The 24,931-nt window shown below is 36.5% G+C and overlaps 1 protein-coding gene across 1 annotated transcript in view; it reads right to left on the bottom strand.

The window, feature by feature from the left end:
- The window catches only part of CDH12 (cadherin 12), a 165,799-nt gene extending 143,110 nt beyond the window's left edge, over nt 1–22,689 (bottom strand). The window contains exon 1 of the mRNA XM_075495640.1: nt 22,459–22,689. Coding sequence (XP_075351755.1) covers nt 22,459–22,689 — 231 coding nt within the window. The remainder of the gene's footprint in view (nt 1–22,458) is intronic.
- Between the last annotated feature and the right edge of the window lie 2,242 nt (nt 22,690–24,931).

Raw genomic sequence — 24,931 nt, 5'->3', positions numbered from 1 at the left:
TGTGACAGGGGTTTTATCCATTTATTAATGTTCCCAGAAGTAAGGCTTCTTTCACTGACAAATGTTGCAGCTATTGATAGCTAAATTCACCTGGATTTGCAGTAGCTGCTAATTATGATCAAGGAAGTCATATTCACAAAGGGAAGCATTTTTTAGCAATTTTCCTAAAAAATATTCCTTTGGTGTGATAGATGATTTGCACATACCCTTTTTGAATGTAAGGACAGACTTAGTTATTAAATAATAATAAATACTTTGGCTGGAGACATTCTAAGCATCAAACATCTTTTATTTCCTTTGCTGTCTGCCTTTAAGTTTTCATGGATTCGCAACTCAGTTCTCAAGTTCATCATCTTACTACACTTACTCCAAATATAGAAACCGGGATTGAGAAACATGTTTGTGCCTCTCTAAAAAGACAATGTAAACACGACTTATGATAAAGAACAAATTTCTCCTTTGTTCTGACAAATGTTTTTCCTCACTGAATAACAGAGAATCTCTACTGTGAATAAGGTATTTTAAGAAAACATGCAATCTAGTGACAGATGAATTTTAACTATACTTGAAAGACATATGTATAGAAACTACATATTTGTTAATGAGATTACAGAACACTGGTACCTATTTAGAATTAGATACTAAACTAATTAGCATCTGTTTGTTAATGAAACTCTTACTTGAGCAATATTTGCACCATAAATTGAACTGAATTTAACAATAAAGGATAATGTAGTCTAATTTACATAGGACAATAAGTCAATTACTGCAAGAATCTAATTCATTCAGGAAGGTAATATATAAACAGAGTGCTTTTGCTTAAACCAAATAAAAGAATGAACAGGTAATTACACTTATTCATTAATGAATTTGCCAAAAATAAGTAAGCCAGAAAACAGTAATTATTTCTGTTGCTCATCTTTTTTGAGGGAAAAATACTCTAGATATACAAATTACTGAATCTGGAAAGCTAGTGTTTCTAATTCTATTAACAAATTGATTATTAACATATTTCTTTTCAGTGCAAAGTTATTTGTTAGAAAATCTCATTTCTTTCAAGGATGTCTGATGGTGATTTATCTTCTGCAGAATTGTATTGTATAGATTCAGTGCAGTGAAAACTGCCTTACAAGACTATTCCCTTGTAAGTATTGCTTACAGTAATCAAAGAGTATTGCTCTCTAGCATTGAGGCAAGCTATATTTTCCTATCTCATTCAGGAGGCAAGATCTACCTTCTGGACAACTACCATAGTGTGTGACTAAATGAACATAGCAGGTGCAGCCTCAGAAAACACAGTATGCAAGCCACCCATGGAAAGACATGCAAGGCCATACTCTGTAGTATTGCACTTTATTTATGCATAAGGGATAACGCATAACTGCCAAAACCCACATCCACAGCAGGGCACAGGTCTGTTTGTACCAGCCACGTGCCCCATAGAGCTTGTTCTACTAAAGGAACAATGGGGAGTTTGACTCAATAAGAACAGAAAAAGAAAAAGGCTTCATGCACAGAGCTTCCCACTCCTACCCTCACCTTCCACACCTGCACAGGGAAATAGCCATTCTTGTTGAGCTGCTGTGAGATCCAATTTAGAGCTATATCCTTTACTCTAAAACTAAGTCTTTTGAGAGGCTGGCTTAGGGGTATGAAAAGAATACAGCATTCACTTATAGTGGGCCTTTTTAAGCTTTCAGAATAGATTAATCCCTCACTGGCATCCAGTTGCCCTTGTTCTGAGTGCTGCAAAATATGCTTTGCAAAATCATCTAGCACAGGCAAAAGAAAATATTTAAGCAAAATGAGCTTTTGATTTACTATATGTGTGCCTTAAACGTGCATATTTTTCATTTTAACGATACATTTACAGGAAGCATGAATCGGTGTTGTGGGATGCCAAACACCTGTCACAATGAAATTTCCCAGCACACTTACAGCCTTATCAGTATGATGTTCTTCTGTAAGAATTCAACTGAATACTAAATTTTCTATAAATATTCTGTTAAAATGGGTAAAATTAGTGAGACACCCCTGCTAAAGATTTTGAAATGCATAAATACATTAAGATTTCTTTGCTAATTTGTTCATTAACTTAATGACCTAGTTAGACTGGGCTTAGCCAGCATGATTAACAAGCCATTATAACACTGATCACCCAGAAGATAATCTTAAAATTAGTTTGTTTTAAACAGTACTTCTAAGTAGTGGAGTTTTCATTACTGGAGCAGCTGTTACCTGGGGCAACAGTAATTTACTTTCCTCCTAATTTGATATATCAGCTGCAGCTAGCAGCAGTGTAGTATTTCTGACTTCCTGAAGCATCTATACTGTAGTGAACTGTGTTAGTACTGTGGACACCTGGTGACAATTTTGGGGCTTGTGTGGCTCCTTTATTATGAGCACCACGGAACTGACCATGGAATATGGGATTCGTTGGGATTTTTCTTTTTTAGTAAAAACTCTAATATTTACCTTCGTAAAGTTGAACCTACACAAATTCATTCTTAAGTGTGAGATGAATGTGAAATGGAATCTGCATTTTACAAGAGAAAACAATGGGAGAATCTGAAGACCTCCCCTCATTCCACAAATAAAAAATTGTTTTGTTCATACATATGAAAGAACCTCAGAAATGCTGATTAACCTCCCCCTCAAAAAAATTCTGATACATGCCCTCTCTACCAAAGCAAGTTTGCCCTTGAAAGGCATTGTTTTCGTCTTTAAGAAAGAGCAACAAGAAACATTTTTGGAAGACAGAAAAAAATTATAGATAGTGGCTCTCCAGCTTGCCCGTGATCTGTGAATGTCCTGACTTTGATCAGCAGACGAATAGGTGTTTCAGCCAGGCTGGGCTGTACAGCTAAGAAGAGATACATGCCTACTTATAAAGAGCTTATAAAGGAGTGTTTACGTATGTCAGCTGGAGGATGTTTCTCTCCGTGGCTGCAGTGCAGTGTTCTAACATATATCCCTCCTCAGCACAGCAACACAGATGCACCAGAACCACTGAAGGAAGGTTGTAAGGTGCTTCCAGATGACTTCCCAAAAGTGTATATAAACTTTTGTTCTCCCAGTATTACTGACTGTATTTTGTGGGCTGATCCTGCTGCTACAGCTAACTCTCTGCCACAGGAGAAGTATCTGTGTCATGCTACACCAGGGCAGCAGATACCAGCTCTTTCTCTACTTTGTCCTCAAGAACTCCTAAATTTCCTTGCTGAGCAGTACTGCCTGCTGTGGAAAGGATGGAAAAGCGCTTTTCCCTGTGGACAGGCAAAGTAATAAACTAGTCATGGCAACAGCAAATTAGCAGCACATATCAGCACTGCGGGTTGTATATAGGATTTGAGTAGCAACACGCTGTCAAAGTCCTGGAGGTATTATGAACTTTGACATAGGGAAGTTAATGATGTTCAGGTTCTACAAACTCATGTTCATATAAGAGCTACAGATAACTGTACATCAGATTTCAAAGGGCATTAACAACCCTACTTAGAGGAAGGGAAACAGACAAAGAAATAAAAGGTTAGAAAGTAGCTCAATGGTACAATTTGTAAACAGAATTCAGTGAAAATGTAGTGACTTTAATGGCAGTACTCTACCTTTTAGCTGCATTCCAGCACAACAGCAGCTGTAGATGAGCATTAAGTTTGCTTTCATTCAAGCCACAGAACCCCAAAGATCAGAGAAGTGAAGCAGAACAATCTAACTTTGTACAACTTCAGCTGGGAACACCTAAGAAATTGTCAATCCCAGTAACTCCAGCTGATTCTGAAGAAGAGCAGAGATGATGATCTCGACAGACAACACCAACTAAAGCATACTTGTCTTCCTTCCATATGAAACTGCACCAACTTAATGAAGGTTTAAAGATGAAAACACTAAATCTCAAGACAGTGGTATCAGAGGGCCTATAAGAAGAACATTTGGATCGTTTATCAGCACAAAAGCAAATAATCAAATGACGTTTCCCTGGCTGCTGGTTTTACACACACAAACATACACCCACATGTTTTCCATATGCTTGTTTTAGAGTAGTTCTTTTCCTGGTGAGACATGGAAGAGAAAAAAGAAAAAAGAGAAAAGAAAAAAAAAAAATCAAACATGTAAATCATATGCAATCGATGTTGCAAAACAGCTAGTAAATGTTTCCAAAAGAAAGGGCAAATGAATTTTACATAGCCAAGTATTTTAAAAATACACATTTTATTACAATCTTAAAGGAAAAAACAGATTATATTTTAGGCTGCATTCTACATACAAGATTTCTCTATCACAGATTGTGAATAATGTATGCATCCTTTCTCATCTCTTTCATATATAAAAGGTTTTGAAATATTAATTTTTGTAGTTTAGAAAAAATTACAGTGAATATTTTCATGAGCATGTATTCAGGAGAAAGTACTGGCCTTCACAGAATAAATGTACTGTTAAGAGCACAAACCAATATTTAGAAAATGATTTCTGTTCTTCATAACTCTTTTTACCCTTTTTTCACTTGAAAAATTCATTTTTGAGTTGGACTATTCTAATTTTTTTTCCATTTTTAAAAAATTTGACTAGACTTCATGTTATCTTTCATTATTACAGTGAAAAAATATATTTAAATAGACCATATTTCCTAAACCAAATACATCAACAAATAATTTTTCATTTCTCTGTCATGTTTCTTATAACTTTGCATTGCCTGTTTCATGCTTTGTCTTATCAATCAATTAGGATCAAGTCAAAATTTATTAAATCGGAAATCTCTCAGTGACTTCAACATAAATTGGGTCTGTCTCATGATTTTTATTGTTCCTTGTATGTTTTTTTCATGTTGCAAAAAGTAATAGCCAAAAAGTAACCAAAAAGAAGGCATATGGGTAAACGCAACTTTTACTGAGGTTTTATTTTGTACTTGTAGTCCACCTGTAGACCTCACATGCAGGTCATACACATTTTTGTGAATATATACATGTATACATACATACACACACACACACATACGTATACTAGACTCCATGAATATAATTTTGGGGTTATTTGTTTAAAAAGTGATTCAACAGCACAGCAGGATATATACATGAGCAAACAATGGAAATTTTTGCTCAGGCACCTCTCTTGCCTCTGTACCTTGGAAGCCCATTTCTTCTAACTCAACAGCCTGTCTCTGCTCTGATTTTGTGCAAATCATGTAAAGACTTATTTTCTAGTACCTAAACTTTTCAAGGATTGTTGATTACGAGGTGTACATTACAAGCATGAAAATGACATATTTATGCATACAATTTATATAAATATAAATCTTAATATATATATCACAAAAAACTACTTCAAAACTGAGATCATACTCTCCTACTTTATACTACTATTCTGCATAATTTCTTCCTCACCTTCAGACACTTGGCTGTATAAATCACTTCTGCTCAGTAGCTCTTCTTAAAAGGACTGGAAAATTTAACTAAAATTTAGGGAAAGAGGGCTGACTAAACATGTCAGCACTCACCTAGCCTTGGGTAGTTTCTCCATATCTATTTTTTATTAGACACGAGCTGTACCTATGTTAGCAAGTAACGTAACGTGGATCTGTAGAACGAAGCAGCTGATGCTGAGGAACAATGCCAACAGTAAATGCACCTCAGGGTTTTTTTGCTGCAGACAAGATCTCATCTGGTTCGATGGACTAAGTGCCAATTCATGTAGTGCCTCCTTTCAGCTTATTTTTATCCAGAAGTGATCTAGTTTGTTCCCTCCAAGACCTCTCCTGATGTGAACAAAAGTACAGTAAGTCTGAACGATCAAGAGATTTGCCTCAAAAGTGCACTTCAGATCAGAACGAAAATTCTCATGAAGATTCGCCAGCTATCAGGTAATGCACAAATGCCATGATTTTGGTACTTCAGCATTTAAGAAGGATAATATCCACTTCTTTGTTTTGAGAGAATCAAGAAGCATTTTTCAGGAAAGGCCCAATTTATTTTTTGAACACAGCTCAAAATGGAAGTGCGCTTTAGTTTATGTTTGTATTGTAAACAAAGGCAATTTCTCTTGAAGTAAAGATATACAGGTTTCATCAGCTGGTTATAAAATTAGTAGTGGCATAATGTGAAGTGAACTGGAATTTAACAGGAAAAAAATGAAAATTTACTTTAAAATCCCTGAATCTGAACTTTAATTTTATGAAAAGGACTTATGTTAATAAAGTCTGTCAAAATGTGTGGGGTATTGGCAGCATTTAGACAAATGTCACCATTATCTTTCTTTGTAGGCACTGTTTTAGACAAGTGTTCATCTTGTCCTTTAGTTTATAACACCCATGAATATTAAGACTATAAATGGCTTTCAGCTATTTAAATACATGATCATGATACAATGTCAATGGCTTTGCAAATTTGTTGCATAATTTTACCTATATTTATCTTTGTAATTTACTTTTTTCGTGAAGTTTGAGGTACATTACTGGAAAGTAACACTGGAGATAAACTACTGAAGCAAATAACTTCTGCATATTTATCTAACTCATAGCATACTAACTGTCCATCATTAACATCAATCAACTGTCCATCAGTAACAGGCAACAGAGCCCACAGAAACACACAGAATTAAAGAATATTTGGGGCCTGTCTTGTGGATATTGGGCAGAGGGGTTGCAGGCTTCTTTCCCCCCAGATAATACCATTTTATATTTTCCCCAATAACACAAAATTATCTGTATAATGTATATAATGTTATAAAATTCAGTACACATTTCTTATTATCTTGTATAGACTATAGGAAAGCAATGCCAATAGGTTAATTACTTATACTATTATTTTTTACAAGTTTTTAACTACTGATACTTGGAGATAATTAAGAAAATGAGCAGCCTATCAGAATTATTTAATACACTGAGGAAGCCATGACTTCAGAATCAGTCTCTGGGGGTGGGCTCCCCAATGAAACAAGTTAACAATCTATTTTCCAAGGCACACAAGTGAAGAAGCATAAAGCATAATGCAGATAGATTATTATGAGTTTAACAGCACAAGATTTTTGATTGCCTGTTTTCTCTGTTATTTTAATAATTTTGTAATCTAGTCTGATGATCCATGAATACAGTAGGCTAGTGAGGAATTGACGGCACTGCCCTTTTCTCCCATTCCTTCTTTCCCATGAGCTTACTTCACCTTGCAGTTACAAATTTGACATTATTAATGTCAAGACTAGGGATGGACTTGGAAGCTAACTATTTAATCTAAAGAGCATTGCAGTGGCTGGATGTAGAGAAATTTAATCAGTAATCATTTATTTCATTTCCAGGTAGGCAGATCTGCCCAGCTCTCTGTTACTGTGTTGTTCAGCGTAGATAGAACTCCCTACTTATCAATTCAGATAATATCAAACAGTAGGCCATTATTTATATAAAAAACCACATGTAAAAATAATAACAAAATCAGAAGAATGGACTTTCTAGTCTCTAGGGTTTCAATATAATTTTGATAATTACTCTGACAAGTAATTCAGTGTTTCTTGTGCTTCAAGTCCCTATTTATGGAAGAGAGCTAATACTTTCTTGTCTCACAGAGCCACTGCAAGGATAATCATTGCAATGTTCAGATGCCTTAGTGATGAGGCCCATAAAAGCGCCCCTCTGAATCACAGTAGTTTATAGAGATAGTAATAAGTGTGGAGGACAGAACAATTAATTTAGTGTAGGATCAATTACAATTTCTTAGGGAAAAAAAAAAGTTCCTCCAAAACAAAAGAATAGGTTACACATTAATTTATTTTTTAATTGACAATATATCTAATTTTACTACCCTGGGTAATAAAATTATGCTATAATTGCTACTGGGCTCATCTGGCAAAATTTTACACTCAGCTTGCTGAAGAAGGAATGATGTAGTAAGTGCAATTCAGAACCAGGCCTTACAATAGCTTTCAGACATAGCAAATGAAGCATTGCAATGAACATGTCAAAATGGTAAATAAAATAAACCAATCTTGTTTGTATCCCACATAAAAGAAGAACTTATTTTTGGTTCTGTGTTTTGCTATACAAAAAAGCCAGAATTATTGTTTCTAACATAGATAACAAGTGTGTTATTGCCCTTTAACTTTTTGATAATACCAAATTAGTCTATCGCCCTAGAAATTACTCAAAAGAAGTAAATACTGTACTTTTTTAAAATGCCACAGTAACACCTACCTTTACTGAAAAGAAATTATCAGTAAAACTGGTCAGCGTTTCAAGTTTTCAGCATCTTTATTACAGTTCTCAAACTGCACAAATGTTGTCTGCCAGAATTCATTAGGCTTATGCGGGAATCTCCTGATTCCGCAAACACTCATTGATTATTTTCTCAGACTCTACTACTGGCATCAATTAGGGTTAAACTAGAAGCACTTACCTGCTGTTGGGCTGATACAGCTGGATTTGACAAGCAGGAGCTATTATCTGGCTTATATGATAGTGCTGAAAAAGTGCTCTCAGACTCTAGAACATATACCTTGCACTAATAACTTCAATGAGATTTTTTTTTCTTGGCTTGCTCTTTGACAGTTTATGCTTTGCTTCTCACACTAAGAAAAAACATCTTTTTAGAGCAATGAGACTGCTCTGCACCACTTTTTGAATTGTAATCCTTAATTCACATAAGCCATAATACATAAATATCTATAGCCTGATGTTTTTTCACACAGTAACTCTTGTTAACTAACCAAATCTGTATTTTGACACACCAAAAAAAAAAGTTTTTAGTTTCTCTATTACGAAATACTAAAAAACTGTGTTCTCTTCAACAGAGTATTTCTACATCAACACCAAGATACAAGAAAAAAAAAAGACTCATAATCATCTGTGATCAACAGCTTACTCAGACATCACTGCTGAAAAGCAACGACATCAGAAAAAACTGAATAGAACAACCTCTGCTGAATGGCACAGTGTCATCGCCAGGGACTATGGTTTACTCACCGCCATAGTCACAGGGAGAAAAGGTTTTACTAATTAAATCACATTTATTGACTTTAACTTCTAAGATATTGGAACAGAAAATTCTCTCTCATCTTGCTTCACCTTAAGCTTCTTTAAAGGGCAAGTGGAACTGAGAACCACAAAACCACTTTTGAAAACCTAGAGAAGTAAAGAAAAATCAAAAGGCTGGTGTACACACTCCTGACAGACCTAACTTCTTATTCAACCTGCACACAAAACATCTACTCTCCTTTAATTTATGTGGTATTCATTTTGTATAAAGAGACTGTACGTAAACATATAAAGAACTGTGAAGGTTTTTGAATTTGCAAGATAAACAAGGACTTCTTCCACAGAAGTAAAGCAGAAGGTATAACAAAAGCTTCATTTACTTTTTGCTTTTCAGTTTATCAGGCAGTCAGACTAACACGACATGATTTCAACTCTTATCCACTTTAACAGGTCATTTTGGTTTCATTTTGTAAAGTATGATTTGAATAACCTATTGCATTTTCCAAGAATGGTGTAAGATTTGTATAAAAATATAAAAACATCACAGCAAGAAGATATATGGGAATATTTGTGCTTCGTATCTGTCTTTTGCAGCCATGTTTGAGTTTGGGCTTGAGTGCAGGTACCACTGCAGTTCAAGGGTTGTCACATTTGTGTTATATGTAGATGACGAGCTTGCTTGGGAGGTTTCATTGCACCTGATCAAATCCCCTCCCATACTCAAGTTGGCCTGAGCACAGATTGAGCTGGTTTCCTCTCGTCTGAAGGCAAAGATAGAATCACACAGACAGCATGGAAAGCTGGGTGTGCAGGCTACAGCACAAGCTCGGTCCTTCAGCTAACAGGACAGTAAGTATAGCTGCAGCCATGCATAGCGGAGGTGTTCAGCGCTTAGGCCAATTTTAGAGTAAAGGGATCTTCTGAGGGGTTTGCAGGGGGCCTGAGCAGGCTCAGCTCTTTTTAAGGATCTTTTAAAGGAAGATCCTCTGCCAGCTACATGGACTAAAAAACTAATGGAACAGTGTGAAATGGTAGGTAGTGAGAGAGTTTGCAGGGCGTGAATGTTTACAACAATATCACAAAACTCTTGCTAACTGGATGTTTTTCTCAACGTCACATCTCAACATCTGCACTACTATCTTAAAGCTTTCTAAACGAATATTATTACTAATATAGCCACATTCACTAAAGAATTAGTACATTGCTACATGAAGTACTACAGATATTTGCATTTTACATATGAGCAATGTTTATATTTTCACTAGGAAAATTAATATTTAAGTAAATATTTTTTTATTTAGAATGGAATTGTTCTTTGATCATATTCCTGCCCATCAAACTGTCCAAATGACTTTCAACAAAGTTAAATGAGTCACTCTGGGGACAAGACCAAAATAAACGCTGCTCATTTAAAGTCTCTCATTTATATTTTTTCCTAGGTGGAGGAGAATGCCTGTTATTACCAATGATCCCCACAGAAGAATGGTGTGCTGCGCTGCATGCAAGTGGCTTCCAACCCAGAACTTTGTCTCTGGCAAAGGCCAAAAATGGATACCTGGAGAAAAGCATAAGGTTAGAGAAAGCACAGTTCACCACATAATTTTCAAGCCTCCAGTAATTTGTGGAGACATTAGTGGTGACTCTGTAGTTATCAACCTTCAGCAGATTAATTTTTCATGAACTTGTTCACGCTCTTCTCCCACACATGAAAAATTTTAATATCCACAGCACCCTGTGGCAGGGAGCTACCTATTTTGGATTTATAAATTTTGTGAAGAATCACTTCCTTTTCTTTGTTCTGAATGTGCCACCTGTTGGCTTCATTTGATGCCCTCCACCTTACATTGGCGAAGGAGGGATTCCTCCCCCTTTAGCTTCACCACTGTGTTCTAGACTTCATGGAGACCTATCATATCTCCTCCTCTTTGTCTCTTTTCCAGGCTAAGGCATCCAGTTGTTCCTTACCGAGGATACAGACCCTTTGTATACTTCTCTGTACTTTTCCCAGTTCTTTGGGACACATGTCCTTTTTGAGAGCAGAGATAAATAATTCACACAGTGTTGAAGATACAGGTTCACCAGAAATTTAGATACAAAGATTTATTAATGACATTTGTTTTCTTCTGACACTGCTAAGAATTTTTAACATCCCATTTGCTTTTTTGGCACTCACTGCACACTGAGCAAATGTGCATACAACTATTATAAAACAAGATCTCATTTGAGAGAGATTATGGTTGCCTCAGAGCACAACATTTTATTAATGAAGTTAGAGTTATCCCCTCCTCCCCCCAGTATGTACCACTTCACATAAAATTTTGTCTATTATTTTAATCCTGTTTCATAAGGTCCTTTTCCCATTCTTCCCATTCACAGTTTGTCTTTACTAACTCAAATAGCTTAATATGAATAGCAAACACTGTCACCTGGATACTCACACCATTTCCCAGATCACTTACGATCATGTTAAACAACATAGGCTCCAGCCTAAATCCTTACTGATACTGATGATAGCACAAGAGTGTCCAGGATGAAACATAGTAATATTTTTTTTTTAAGTGATCAGTTAAGTATTTTCATGACACTAGGAGTGAATAATCCATCTGTTAGTGAAAATCTACTTTTTTAGCGAGCAGTAGCAAGGTCGTAATGGCACTAGTTCAACAGTATCTATAACAACTCTAGCTTACATGTTCAGAGACAAACAGTTAAAAAAAAATACAACGTACACAAGAAAATAATCTCTGTAATTAAAGCTGGTGCTAGAAGACTGGAGATTGATTTTTTTTTTTTTTTTTTTTCCCCCCAAGCTCAGCTTTGTTGTCTACATACACTTTTTTCTCTTGTTGTAAATACAAGAACAACTACTGCACACAGCTGTTTAGACAAAACCTATTGTAATTCTGAAGTATTTTTTACTATTTAAGCTAACACTGCTATGGCTCAATCCATAACATTTTGGCTACCATGACTGGAGCCAATAATTTCAGAATACAAGGAAGTACAGGTATGTGAAGGTAGAGGAAGAAAAATGTCATTGTTTAGCTGATGGAAAATGTTAGTACAGCAAGAGAACAGCTTGCATATTGTCATGTCACGTATGGAGCATCCTTTGCAGTCCTGCTTTCCTGCTGCAATGGCAGGACCCGCCAGCTCTAAAAGGACCAGCATCTCAACTGCCTCCAATACTGTCTGTCTACACCTTTATTGCTAAAATTTCTGAGTTTCTATAAAACTGCTCTCTCTTGCCATCTTACTTCTTGAGTATTTCTTTAAATCTTATTTCATCTGTTCTGGTTTAACCTGTTTTTCTCCTACAGGTTTTATATTTTGCAATGCAGCAAGAATCAACAGGGTGGGTTTTTTTCTTAAATGTATTTATGAAACAAAACCTTCTTCATAAGAAAATTAAATTTAAGCCAGTAACTAGTAATTAAAACAATATTAGGTTTACTTTCAGCCTGTGTCAATGCTGGTGAACATTTTCTTCACTCATTATTATGTCTTTCAGCTTTTCTCCTCCCTTTTTCACCTTCTGTGAGATATCAGCCCCCAGGCTGGGTGGGAGAGGGAAATGCCAGCAGTATCAACTTAAGCAGCTTTCTCCTTAGTCATCCTCTCTTGCCTGTATAACGCTACAACATATATGTCACTGCAGCGGTCATAGTACACATGCTTTTGGTACACACAGTGGATGATACCAAGGAATTTATCAGACTTTTAAAATAATCCTGGAAAGAAAACAGAAGGGCAATTTTCAACCACATTGTTCTTATGCTTGAGTTCATCTTCTGCCCTTAGAAATAGCATCATCTCTGGTTTGTAAATGACTCTACAACATTATTGGATTATTTGGAATTTTATAATCTATATTTAGATTGAGTAAATGTTCAGGAACAAGTGGCAATAGAGACAGAACTACCCAAGAGTGTTCCTATAACAAAATTTATATTTATAATTTCCATTACTGGGACACCTGAATAATATTTGTTTATTTTTATGTAATATTCTTTCCTCAGTTTTATTCTTGTCACATTCCACTTTTCTTCTTTGTTAAGACGTTTTTTGACTTTGGTTTTTTTGCAGGTTTTTTTCCAGGTGGAAAAAATGTAATCTAATCTCTTTTACATATAAATTATTTTTTAGCAAATAAAAGGATCATTTATGAAAGCAGTTCCTTTCATTGGATTTCCACCAACATATGTGGAAAATGTAAGCAAGCTTTCGGGTACACAAGGTGTACTTCAAACCAAAACAAAAGCAGCAGTGTTCAAACTTAACTATAAATTGGGTTCATTGCTCAGAATTTAATTGGATAATTTGACCCTCTGTAAGGAGTAAAGTGATTGTAGCTTTTGCAGCAGAGTGGATGTCAGGTACAGGGAGACAGAAAGAAGGATTAGAGGATGGTTATCTCTAGAGGGAGAAGAGAGACAGGTCATTTACAGCCTGTGGAACATGGAGGTGGGTGAGGGAGAGGGAAACGGAGCTATGAACCCAATACCTGCTCTGAGCCCGTTGCTTTCTGTATCAGACAGTTACAAACTGTGGTTTGATGTACGTACTTCAGAAGCACAGGGGTTTTCGCACCCTAGGACGTCTGCTGTGAAAAGAGTCTCAGGGCCCTGACTCGCAGACCATGCTAGATGTAACTGCAGCCCCTGACGAGACTGCTAGTCCTAATTGTCTTTGTTTCTGTTTATAACTTAACATACAAGGATATTAACTGCAGTGGCTGAAAAAGGGATAATCTTCTAACCCTTTAGCTTCTCCTATAGGTTGGTGCTGGGCACCTGACTGGACATTTTTCTTTCTTTTGCCTAAAAAACATGCTTAATTAATAATTGATTGATTCTTGCTGGGAAAATGTTTTTGTTTCAGGATATTTAGCATTTGATTTGAAAAAATGAATTTAAGTTTGAATTTTGTTAATGCATTTTATTTTATACTCATATATTATTTTTTAATTTCAGTGGCAATTTTTCATGCTATGTTTTCAAACAATGTAAATAATTCTGTGTGTTTTATTAAAACAATGAATTTAAATGATGTAAATATTCACATTTTAACACCCTTTTAAAATTTTAAGTGGAATAATGAAACGAATTTTATGAATTTAAATTTATGAAGCTTGCTGTTCTAATTTTTTTTGCAAATAGTGTTTTTATACCAAGTCAGCATCCCCCTAAAGAAACATAAGTCCACATTTTGAAAAAAAAAAAAAAAAACAAACCTGTCTCATAGGTATGAAATCCTGAGCTTTAAACTAGTCTCCTATCATCTAGCAATTCTTTCATTAATATTTCTATAATTTGATTTTTCCTATTGAGAATTTATATTTTTGTAGTATGTTTCAGTGAGGTATTATGTTATCCCCTTCTTTTTTAACACCTCACACATTGCAGCAATCATAAACTTTATTCCATTTCTGAACATCCTTGTTACTTTGGTTTACACATTATTAGCCAGATACAGGAATGTCTGTAGGTATTTAATATCTTTCCGTATTTTGCTGTTTGGCTAATTCTATTTAATTTCCGACTTTGTGTTCTGGTGCTCTTCCAGAAAGGATATATCATGATCTCAGCTAGTTTCTCCTTCATAGAATCGTAGAATGGTTTGGGTTGGAAGGGACCTTAAAGATCACCTAGTTCCAACCCCCCTGCCATGGGCAGGGACACCTTCCACTAGACCAGGTTGCTCAAAGCCCCATCCAACCTGGCCTTGAACACTTCCAGGGTGGAGGCATCCACAACTTCTCTGGGCAACCTGTTCCAGTGCCTCACCACCCTCACAGTAAAGAATTTCTTTCTTATATCTAATCTAAATCTACCCTCTTTCAGTTTAAAATCATTACCCCTTGTCCTATCACTACAGGCCCTGATAAAGAGTCCCTCCCTATCTTTCCTGTAGGCCCCCTTTAAGTACTGGAGGGTCACTATAAGGTCTCCCCGAAGCCTTCTCTTCTCCAGGCTGAACAACCCCAGCTCTCTCAGCCTGTCCTCACAGGAGAGGTGCTCCATCCCTTTAATCATTTTCGTGGCCTTCCTCTGGACTCGCTCCAACAGCTCCACGTTCTTTTTGTGCTGAGGGCTCCAGAGCTGGATGCAGTACTCCAGGTGAGGTCTCACCAGAGCAGAGTAGAGGGACAGAATCACCTCCCTCGACCTGCTGGCCACGCCTCTTTTGATGCAGCCCAGCATACGGTTGGCTTTCTGGGCTGCAAGCACACATTACTGGATCATGTTGAGCTTCTCATCAACCAACAGCCCCAGATCCTTCTCCTCAGGGCTGCTCTCAATCCACTCATTGCCCAGTCTGTATCCATGTTTGGGATTGCCTTGACCCAGGTGCAGCACCTTTCACTTGGCCTTGTTGAACTTCAGTTCACTTGTAATTGATGATCTAATGTTTTACTAGTTATAAATTCAGTTTTGAGTTGCTGGCATACATAATACATGCTTGTGTCTGATCTGAGTATTGGAAACACTATGTCCACGGCTTCCAGGTGAGTCAGCAATTCTCAGCCAAACTACAGATTTAGATTAAACAAATTTAAAATTTTCAAATTCACTTGGATTAAAAGAAAGACTATGTTTTGGTTTGTCCCTCCCCTTAAAACCTCCAAAATATTTTGTCAATCTTTCTTTAAACTATCCTTTCACATATTTCCTGGTTCAAATGACCTTCATGTCCAGATGAAGCCATTTATACAAAAACATTCCAAATAAAACTACAATAGATATAAGGCTTTTCCTTAGCAGTTTAATTTCTACAAGGTCATTTGTATTTCTCTGTCTGTGTTGACAACATAAACTTCAGCACCATTAGCACCATCCACTCAGCTGTGTTCAGAGGTCTTGTGAGAACTGGTGACTTCATACTAACAGGACCATTGCCGCAGGCTTTCAGTCTCCTACACTGATCACTGAATTATTGGTCAATGCAGCCTGCTGAGTTTTAGAGTTTTAACTATTTCTATTTGTGACCTCCTTAACAGTCTGGAACAATGACCACAACCTTTTACATTCTCTAAAATGTGGGTTACAGCTCAAGAAGTTGATCTTTCCTTTATATTTTGACCTTTCTTAGTCCTGAACTCACTCTTTCTCCTCTCTCATGCAATTAATGAAAACATACATAGTTCTCATCTTTGTTTCATGTCCAAATACCTCATATAATTTTTATGAATGCAAGGACCACAGGCAAAAGGTGTTGCTACTATCAGTATTTTGCTTCTAATTTTCCTGCTATGAGTTACCTAAGTAAATCAATAAATAAGTAAAGCCACTAAATCGAACAGATTTACAACATTCTGTTGTAAGTTGCTCATCTCTACCACATGTGACAATAAAACTAGGTCTTTATACATCTTGTAAAAAGATAAGCTTGAAAAAGTAAACATTAAATGCAAGTCCAACTTGCTCAGGGGAGTTTTGCATTTCGATGGTTCTACTTCCTTCTCACACTTGCACGTGCAGCTGTCAAAATTGCTTTGTGTCTCACATACCTTATGCAATATACAAGATGCAAAGCTTTTAAAGTCATCACTTTTTTCACCAGCCAGAAATAAGTGAGAGACACAAAGGTTTCAGCTCAACACAGTTCTGCCCCCTGTTCTGATTCCTCTTACACATTTTTACTGTTTCATTTCTCCTCATCAATTTTCTTATCTGTAATAAATTGTGACAATGCTTTTACTTGAAAATGTGCATGGTATAAAGTCAGTCAGTCAGTTTAGTAAGCCAGGCTAACATGATCATGCGTGATCATGCTTTAAATTATCGTCTAAGGACCACTAAGGCCCAACAAGAATTTTACTGTGATGCCTGCAGACAGAGGTGGGTATATGAATTCATGGGGATTAAAGATGTACTGAACAAGCTCATTCTTATAAATACTATTTGGAAGATCTTTCATATTAAAATCATCCAGAAATTAGTAACTGTGATGTCCTGCATCATGGGAGTCAATTAACACATTACTAGCAGCAGTCCCTGAAAAAACTCTCATCTCCTCCAAGATGGCACTGTGCAAATGTCTAATGGAAATGTTAACACAGGTCTCTCTTTAGTATTGTTACTTCAGTTGTGGGCATAGAAACTGATAAGCTAGGAAAAACCCTCATGACAGCTTTAAATGAAATATTGTGACCCTCTTAGCAGAAATCTAGTAGAAATATAATTTAAAAAAAAAAAATCAAATAAATCAGAGTACAGTTATGAACAGATACTTAAGCTTTTTTTTTTTTCTTCAAAGGGCAGTAGCTTTCAAATTCACTTCACATATTTCACAGAATCACAAAATCGTATAGGTTGGAAAAGACCTTCAAGATCATCAAGTCCACCACTACACCATGTCCCTAAGCACCTCATCCAAACGTCTTTTAAATACCTCCAGGATGGTGACTCAACCAGTTCCCTGGGCAGCTTCTTCCAATGCTTGATAACCCTTTCAGTGAAGAAAAAATTCCTAATATCCAGTCTAAACCTCCCCTGGTGCAACTTGAGGCCATTTCCTCTCGTCCTATCACTTGTTACCTGGGAGAAGAGACTGACACCCAACTTGCTACAACCTCCTTTCAGGTAGTTGTAGAGAGCAATAAGGTCTCCCCTCAGCCTCCTTTTCTCCAGGCTAAACAACCCCAGTTCCCTCAGCCACTCCTCAGAAGACTTCTGCTCAAGACCCTTCACCAGCTTCGTTGCCCTTCTCTGGACTCGCTCCAGCACCTCAATGTCTCTCTTGGAGTGGGGGGCCCAAAACTGAACACAGTATTTGAGCTGCAGCCTCACCAGTGCTGAGTACAGGGGCACGATCACCTTCCTACTCCTGCTGGCCACACTATTTCTGATACAAGCCAGGATGCCATTGGCCGCCTTGGCCACCCAGGCACACTGCTGGCTCATATTCAGGCAGCTGTCAACCAACACCTCCAGGTCCTTTCTTTTCCTTTAATTTTATTTTGTAATTTTTTTCCTTTAATTTTATTTTTTTTTTCAAGTTAACTCAGTGCTTGTGGATAACAGCGAAATTATAACCACAGCACTGTAAATTTGTTTGTCTGAGAACAGATTCTGCACAAGCAGTGCAAAGTTTCCTTAATAGACTGTCCTGTCATCCAGACACACCCGAGAGGGAAAGTAACTGTAAAATCTGAGTGTGCATTCAGAAAGAGGTGTTGACTTAAGCCTGATGGAAGGTGGTCAACATTAATTTCATTATATTAAAAACTATCCACTATAAAATGCATAAATGAGTTCTGTGCTCATATTTCAGATACAGAGGATAAATTACTAGGTTTCAGAAAAGTACTCTGTTCTGGTCACAGATACAGAGCTCTGCTTCCTCCAAATCAGCACTGTTTCTGCCTTGATATATGATGAAACCCCTGAAGATGATGAGGCTTTCTCAGGACTGAGTCAGATGAAAAATACCATTTTGTTACATGCATCCTGTACTGCCATAGTGCAGTCATGACTATTACATTTTTCAGCTGGTGGGGATCATAACAAGAAAAAAAAAAAATCTGTAGCAGTTTGTACGTGAGCACGTATAATGTAGTGGAGGTTTGAAGAACAAAATGTTGCAAAACATATAGGTTATTCATTAGCAAGATAATATCTGGCAAGCTGAGAATATTTAGTTGTTGCGCACTGGAAAACAGAAGAAAAATGACCGTTACCTCAAAGAGGACTTGGGAATCTTTTTCTATGCACCCAGCCTGTGTTCAGTACAAGTTGCCACATGCCTGTCTCTGCAAGCTTGAGGACAGCTAGCAAAAATCCTCACTAAGAGCAATTGTGCAGGTGTACAACATGAGAAAGATGTAATACATTTACACACCAGGAATGCAAAGATACACATACATAAATGGAAGCATGCTACATGTGTAACAACTAAAACACTTTGTTAGTATTATCTTTATAATGAAGAACCTATACTGTTCTCATCTATTTTGTTCTCTTGAACTTTCATTTTATTATGCTGCCTCTGCATGTCACTATTGAAACACAACAATAAAGAAAGGTTACAGCAAGATTTATGATGTTCTGGTGGGGTTGCACCCCCTTGAGCTACCCCTGGGGCAATTAAAACTGTTACCTTGTTAGTGGTTATAAACTGTGTTGGGACATGGCCATGCTTGAGGATCTGATACTCAGACGATTTCTATCACCATTCAGTGAGAACTGAGCTTTGGCACAAAGAAAGAATCATGAACATTTTTATCTTAATGCACACATGTGCTGTTTTGCATGGCCTTCTGGAGCTTCACAGTACCAGGAAAACACATAAAGCACAGCAAAGTATGTACATGAGCAAGCCTTATTTTACAGCAAGCCTTCCAGCATCCCTTCAATTTTCATGGGCCACATGGCCACACCATATTCCAATTTTGCGTTTTAGCCTGGGTCTGCTTACGTGGATCTCTACTGAAGGGGGCTACCTTTTGTTTGGTAATCTGATGGATTTTTATGGCTCTTCCATATTACGCCAGCAGAGGATTTCCAAACTTTGATTTAATATTCAGGTTAAATGGCTTTTAATGTGTCAACATGAAGCACTATTTCAAGATCTCTAACTGTGAGCTAGACTAATCCCCATCAGTTTCTAAACTATATTTTGATTTGCAACCTGACACTTCTTGAGACGGTCTTCTAAAAACAGACATAAAAGGAATTAAGTGCGTTGGCTGATAACAGCTGGCATTATTGCTGTAAATCTGTGTTCTCGTACAGGTGGCTTCCAAAATTAACTAGTCACCCCTAACTGTTTAGTGAAATTGTCAGCTGATTTAATAGACACATTAAACTCCTATTTATAAATTACTGTGACATTATTAGCACAGCAACTCTATAATAAGTAATATAAACGCCAATGCACATGTCACTATATTGTGTCTGGCCATAATGGCCGGAAGAAGAAGATAAAAAGCCTGTGATTTCAGGTCACATGAAATATCCTGCACTTTATCATGTACTTAATATCACTTTAAAATATAGCACAATAGTATTATAAAAAGAATTACTTTGAAAATATATAATTTTGGCATAAAGCTAATTTATGGTAAATATAAACCAAATTTATTGCTGTGATCAATCAAGAACTCAATTACTTTTCATACCTTAAAAATTTTCTGTGATTTAAAAAAATTACATAAGATCTAAAGATAGCAATTAGCCACTGTTGAGTGTATTTCAGTATGTTGATAATGGTTTGAATTTATATTAAGCATGGCTTTCACCATCTAGATTTAAAAGCACAATTTCTCTAAAAAAACTTCTCCCATTCAGTGCTCTACCTTCTTTGAGAGCTTTGTGGAAAATAAGGGGAAAACACTAACATCTCCATCTTGTTTTTTGTTTTGTTTTGTTTTGTTTTTTTAAAGGGATTAGGCAAAGCAGATTTATGCAAAAACTGGCAGGTTCTTTCTTCAGGTATATTGAAGCAAATAGTTAATACAGACAAAATAAGTAATAAACATCAAAAGGATGCTTAGCACGTAATAAATGTTGGAAAAAAATGATCATCTCGAATTGCATTATTCTGGAAGCAGATTTTTTCACTTAATGTTACTGATGTACTAATTAAACTTCCTAATTTATTTTATGTTTCACCACTAAGATCCTTCTGTATTTTATTTTATTTATTAGGTAAGTGGTATATGATATACTGTCAAGAAACATCACTATTGTGTGTACTACATTCCAATTAGAAGTTTCCTCATATTTGAAAAGTGGCTTTTCCACAACTTGTAACAGTTCAAAAAAGTCTTAAGAGTTAAAAACATGCCAGGTGAATCTGTGATGTGATAAGTGTTACTCTTAATGAAAATATCCCATTAGTTCTGAAGTTGCTTATAAGCTCAAATTCAAATGTATTGATAATAGTCAATTTTGTGCAAAATTAATATTATTTTGGCAGCTTAGTACTGACCTTAAATGACTACTCAGAATATCTTACATAAAGGAATAAAGACTAATGAATTACAGTGGTGCAGTAATAACATCTCTGTCTTCTGCGGTAAAAGGTACAGTAATCATGTTGCCTATGCTACAGCATCAAATGTGATTAGAGTCCTCATCTGCATCTTTAGCGAGTGGCCAGAACAAAGGTTTGTGTTAGAGAAAGTGTAATTTGTAACAACCAGATGTCACAAAGATGCAATTTTTCATTATATGATCCCCCTCTCTTCAGACTCTAAAACAAACACATTGTATTATCTTTGTGATATAAACGTACATTCTGCTTTGTAAATTGTTTTGACTAATATGTTTTAGTGTTTAACGCTAATGCCTACATGTGTAATATCCAAGTACAATTTTGGCTAGTTTGTCAAATCATCTAGTGAACCACATGTTGTCTTTTGCTGTTTTATTTATAAATAAAACAGAAATAAATAAAACTACTAAACTACTAAAAAAACCCCAACCTACTCAGAATAGTTTCCTGGAAGGGCAGGAGGGAAAATTAATTTCTGTGAATTTTATTTATATTTAGAAAAAAAACCCACATTCCCAGCTTTTACATTAAAAAAAGTTAAAACATGGTATTGAAGTAAAAACTGAAGCATGATGCCTCATTTTTATGGTAGGTGAATTTAAACCTCACTGTCTAGGGAAGTGGCATTTGGGGACCCAGGAAATGAATCCTTGACCTCTTATTTTCATTGACTAAGGGCCTTTACTTAAACTGAAAATTATACATAGCATGCAATTATATACTGTGGTACTATTTTTTTCAGGTCTCGTTTTCCCCTTTCCTTTCTGAAAACACTATTATCTAAATTCACCCCCCACACGCCCCAAACAGTTGGTTATCAAATTACTTATGCCCTATTACAGAAACAGTGGTCATATAATGAGAGAGAGAATTGCATAAATTCTCTGCATGTGTGAGTGTGCATGTCTGCACACGGAGTATAAAAGCTATAATGCAAGAGTTTGAATTACAAAGCAATAAAACCTATTAGAAATAGTTGAAAACAATCTGAACAATCAGAAATAAAAGCACATGATACTGAGACATAAGATAACAGAGCAAAAAACAGGTATCTTCGTTAGCTGAAAACTGACTTGGAGTAACCATACCGATCAGAAATGACTGTGCATTCTGGGCTAGAGACTTCTGGTTTGAATCTTATCTCTGATATCAGTCTGACATTTGTTGCTAAAAATCAAGTATGCTATTACAGTAGATTCAATTAAAGTTAGTTGTGCACCACAAACTTATCTCAGAACTCCCATTTTTTTTTGCTTTATTCCAAAACCAAGGAGAAGGAACTAAGACAAACATACAAAGGTAGAAAGTAAATGTTATAAACTTGTGCACTAAAAATAATAATATCCATAGTGGCTATATGAGAGGCTGAATGGTGAAGGGGATGAACAGACGGAACTACTGTCAGTTGAAGAAGGTTTGCCCCACCAGAAACAGGTACACATTTATAGCACATTTTACTATTTGTCTATGTCATTTCAACTTCTAAAGAAAGGGTAAAAAATTACCTTTCCCACATACTGAGGTTCGGAGCCCATGTACTCCTCCAGCACAAAAAATTGATTCCACACCCAGCCTCGTTTGACTCGTTGGGCAGATGACCTCCTCCCTGGCACTGGATCAACATTTTCTCTTGGCTCTGCTTCTAAAGTCTGTTGTGGTTGTGGATGCAGTGGCGTTAGGAGACCTCCATCAAACAGGACCCAGAGAAGCAGGGATAAGCAGTTCCTTGTAAGCATTGGCAACGGCTTCCCTATAGCAAGTAATAAAAACTCCAGCACTTAATGCAGAGCAGAGGAATCCAGGTTTGAGGTGTCTGTGGCCTCCACCACTTAGCTTCTGATTTTATTGCGGAAATGCTAATGCAGGCATTAATCCTTCTGATGACAAGGTTTTTGCCGCATTAAATTCCATCTAAAGGGACCTATAAAAGAGATTTACATGGCAACATCAAATTACATAAAATTACATTGAAGCATTCATCAAAATTCTCACACCTAGTTAGTTTCTAGAGACAGAGAAAAAGATTAGGAATCACAGTTTTAAAAGAGATTGCTATTTTGATTGTAGCACTGAGCTGCTCTAGAACATTGTACAGTTATTACAGGAATAGCTCATTCTTGCTCTGCTTAGCATTACCTTTGCGTCTGTCTGAGGACAGGCCCGTAGCCTTTGCTTTATGACCCAGTTATCAGACAAAACTGTCACCCATCAGTGATGTCAAACATATTTACTCCAGATTTACACAGAAAATACTGGGGAAGAGGGGATCCTACTGTCCAGAGCAGGAATACTTTGCATGTGGTCTCTGCCAGAAAAGCATCTTGGAAGCATCCCCTTCTGTCTGTGGGTGGACTTGGACAATGTTTATACTGAACCTTGGACTCTGGAGGGTAGATTTGTATGAATTCCATGGGAAATAAAAAATGGGAAATAGTGCCCATAGAGCTAAATACCACAAAGCTGCCAACACACAATATGAAGTCTATGACTGGCATTCTCTTCTCATGACAAGCCTTGTATCAAAATGATAGCTGTGTTGTTCTTCAGGACTACTGTAAAGTACATTAAAAAATGCAGTCCTGGTATATGGAGAAAACGACAGAACTCCAGTCAGCATAGAAAATGAAACAACACAGAAGCTAGTAAGATAAGACAGTGATACTCATTTATGCTGACAAATGCCAGGTACACAGATTAAAAATAAATCAGTGCTAACTAACTACAGGGCTGAGACAGAACTATCACACCAAGGTGACAATTAAAACTGTGGTGATCCTTGTAGCAGCCAAATGCCATCAGCAAAGAAGAACAAAAAAAGCACTCTAAAGGAATTGTTCTCACATTGCTCTGTTTATACCAGCACAAACCATTTTAACAGAAAGACAGACAGGAAAATATACTGTGTTTTCTAGCCACAGTATAATTAACAGAGGTGCTTTCTTTTTGTATTTATGAAATGTTCTGATTTATTGCCTGCAATTAATAAAATGACAGTGCTAAAGGATGTAAATATTTAAATATTAGGGATGTAAATATTTAAATATTATGGTGTATGAAAAGTTCAATAAAATGTAGTGCTAGTTGTCATTTGCAACTTTACGCCAAATTCAGCAGCAATAAAAACTGGTGAAAATGAGCACTCACAGCATCTAAAAATACTGTGACCCAGGCCCCAATAAAGACACAGTGAAGACTGCTAAATCTATGGATTCCATGCTGAAACAAATGGAGCTCTTCTAGAATTTAGAATTAGCCAATAAACAATGACACAACATCTACATTCATTTTCAGGTGGGCAGCAGTAAGTACTGAAGCAACGTGAAGACTTCAGTGTTTATTTTTCCCGCTCTTCCAAGCTATTGATCTTTCTTTTAATAGAATGGCTTAATGGATTTCTTGAAGCTATCCTTGCCTATGCTGGTGCTGATGCAGGTGTTAAAACTGAACCTTCACACTTTCGTAAGGCCCAGGACATCTGTTTAACGAACATACTTTCCCTTCCATGGCTCTTCATCATTAGGGGTGGATGACTGGCAGGCTGCATGTTGCACTAACTTGAATAGAAGGGAATCGAAGTTGTTTTCTGACAACTAACATTTCCATAAACCACAGTTCTATGCTAATAAATTTTAAATCCCACTATGGATTAAAGATTTAAGAATAAATTAATAATCTTGTCTCATTAAGACCTACAACCTAGGAATGAAGTGTCAGGCTACTCTATGGTCTGCTGGTTGTCAGGTACAAGAAATACTGCTCGCGGGATTTAAGATGGATGCATTTTACATTTTAAAAACAAAAATACAATTTATATCACTATGGAATTCACCACTTTGTTAGGGCTATATTGTGTCATTGATTTTTAAGCAGAAGTTTCTACCAAATCAATAAAGGGTTCTGCTTAAAAATCAATGACACGATATGGACCTCAGAAAAGAAGAAACAGTGAAGTACCTAACCATATATATTTTTCATTTT

Source organism: Mycteria americana, chromosome 2 (genome assembly GCF_035582795.1).
Source record: "Mycteria americana isolate JAX WOST 10 ecotype Jacksonville Zoo and Gardens chromosome 2, USCA_MyAme_1.0, whole genome shotgun sequence".
NCBI lineage: Eukaryota > Metazoa > Chordata > Aves > Ciconiiformes > Ciconiidae > Mycteria > Mycteria americana.
The sequence above is the reverse complement of the archived record's forward strand: the minus strand, read 5'-3'. Positions and strand labels throughout refer to the sequence as shown.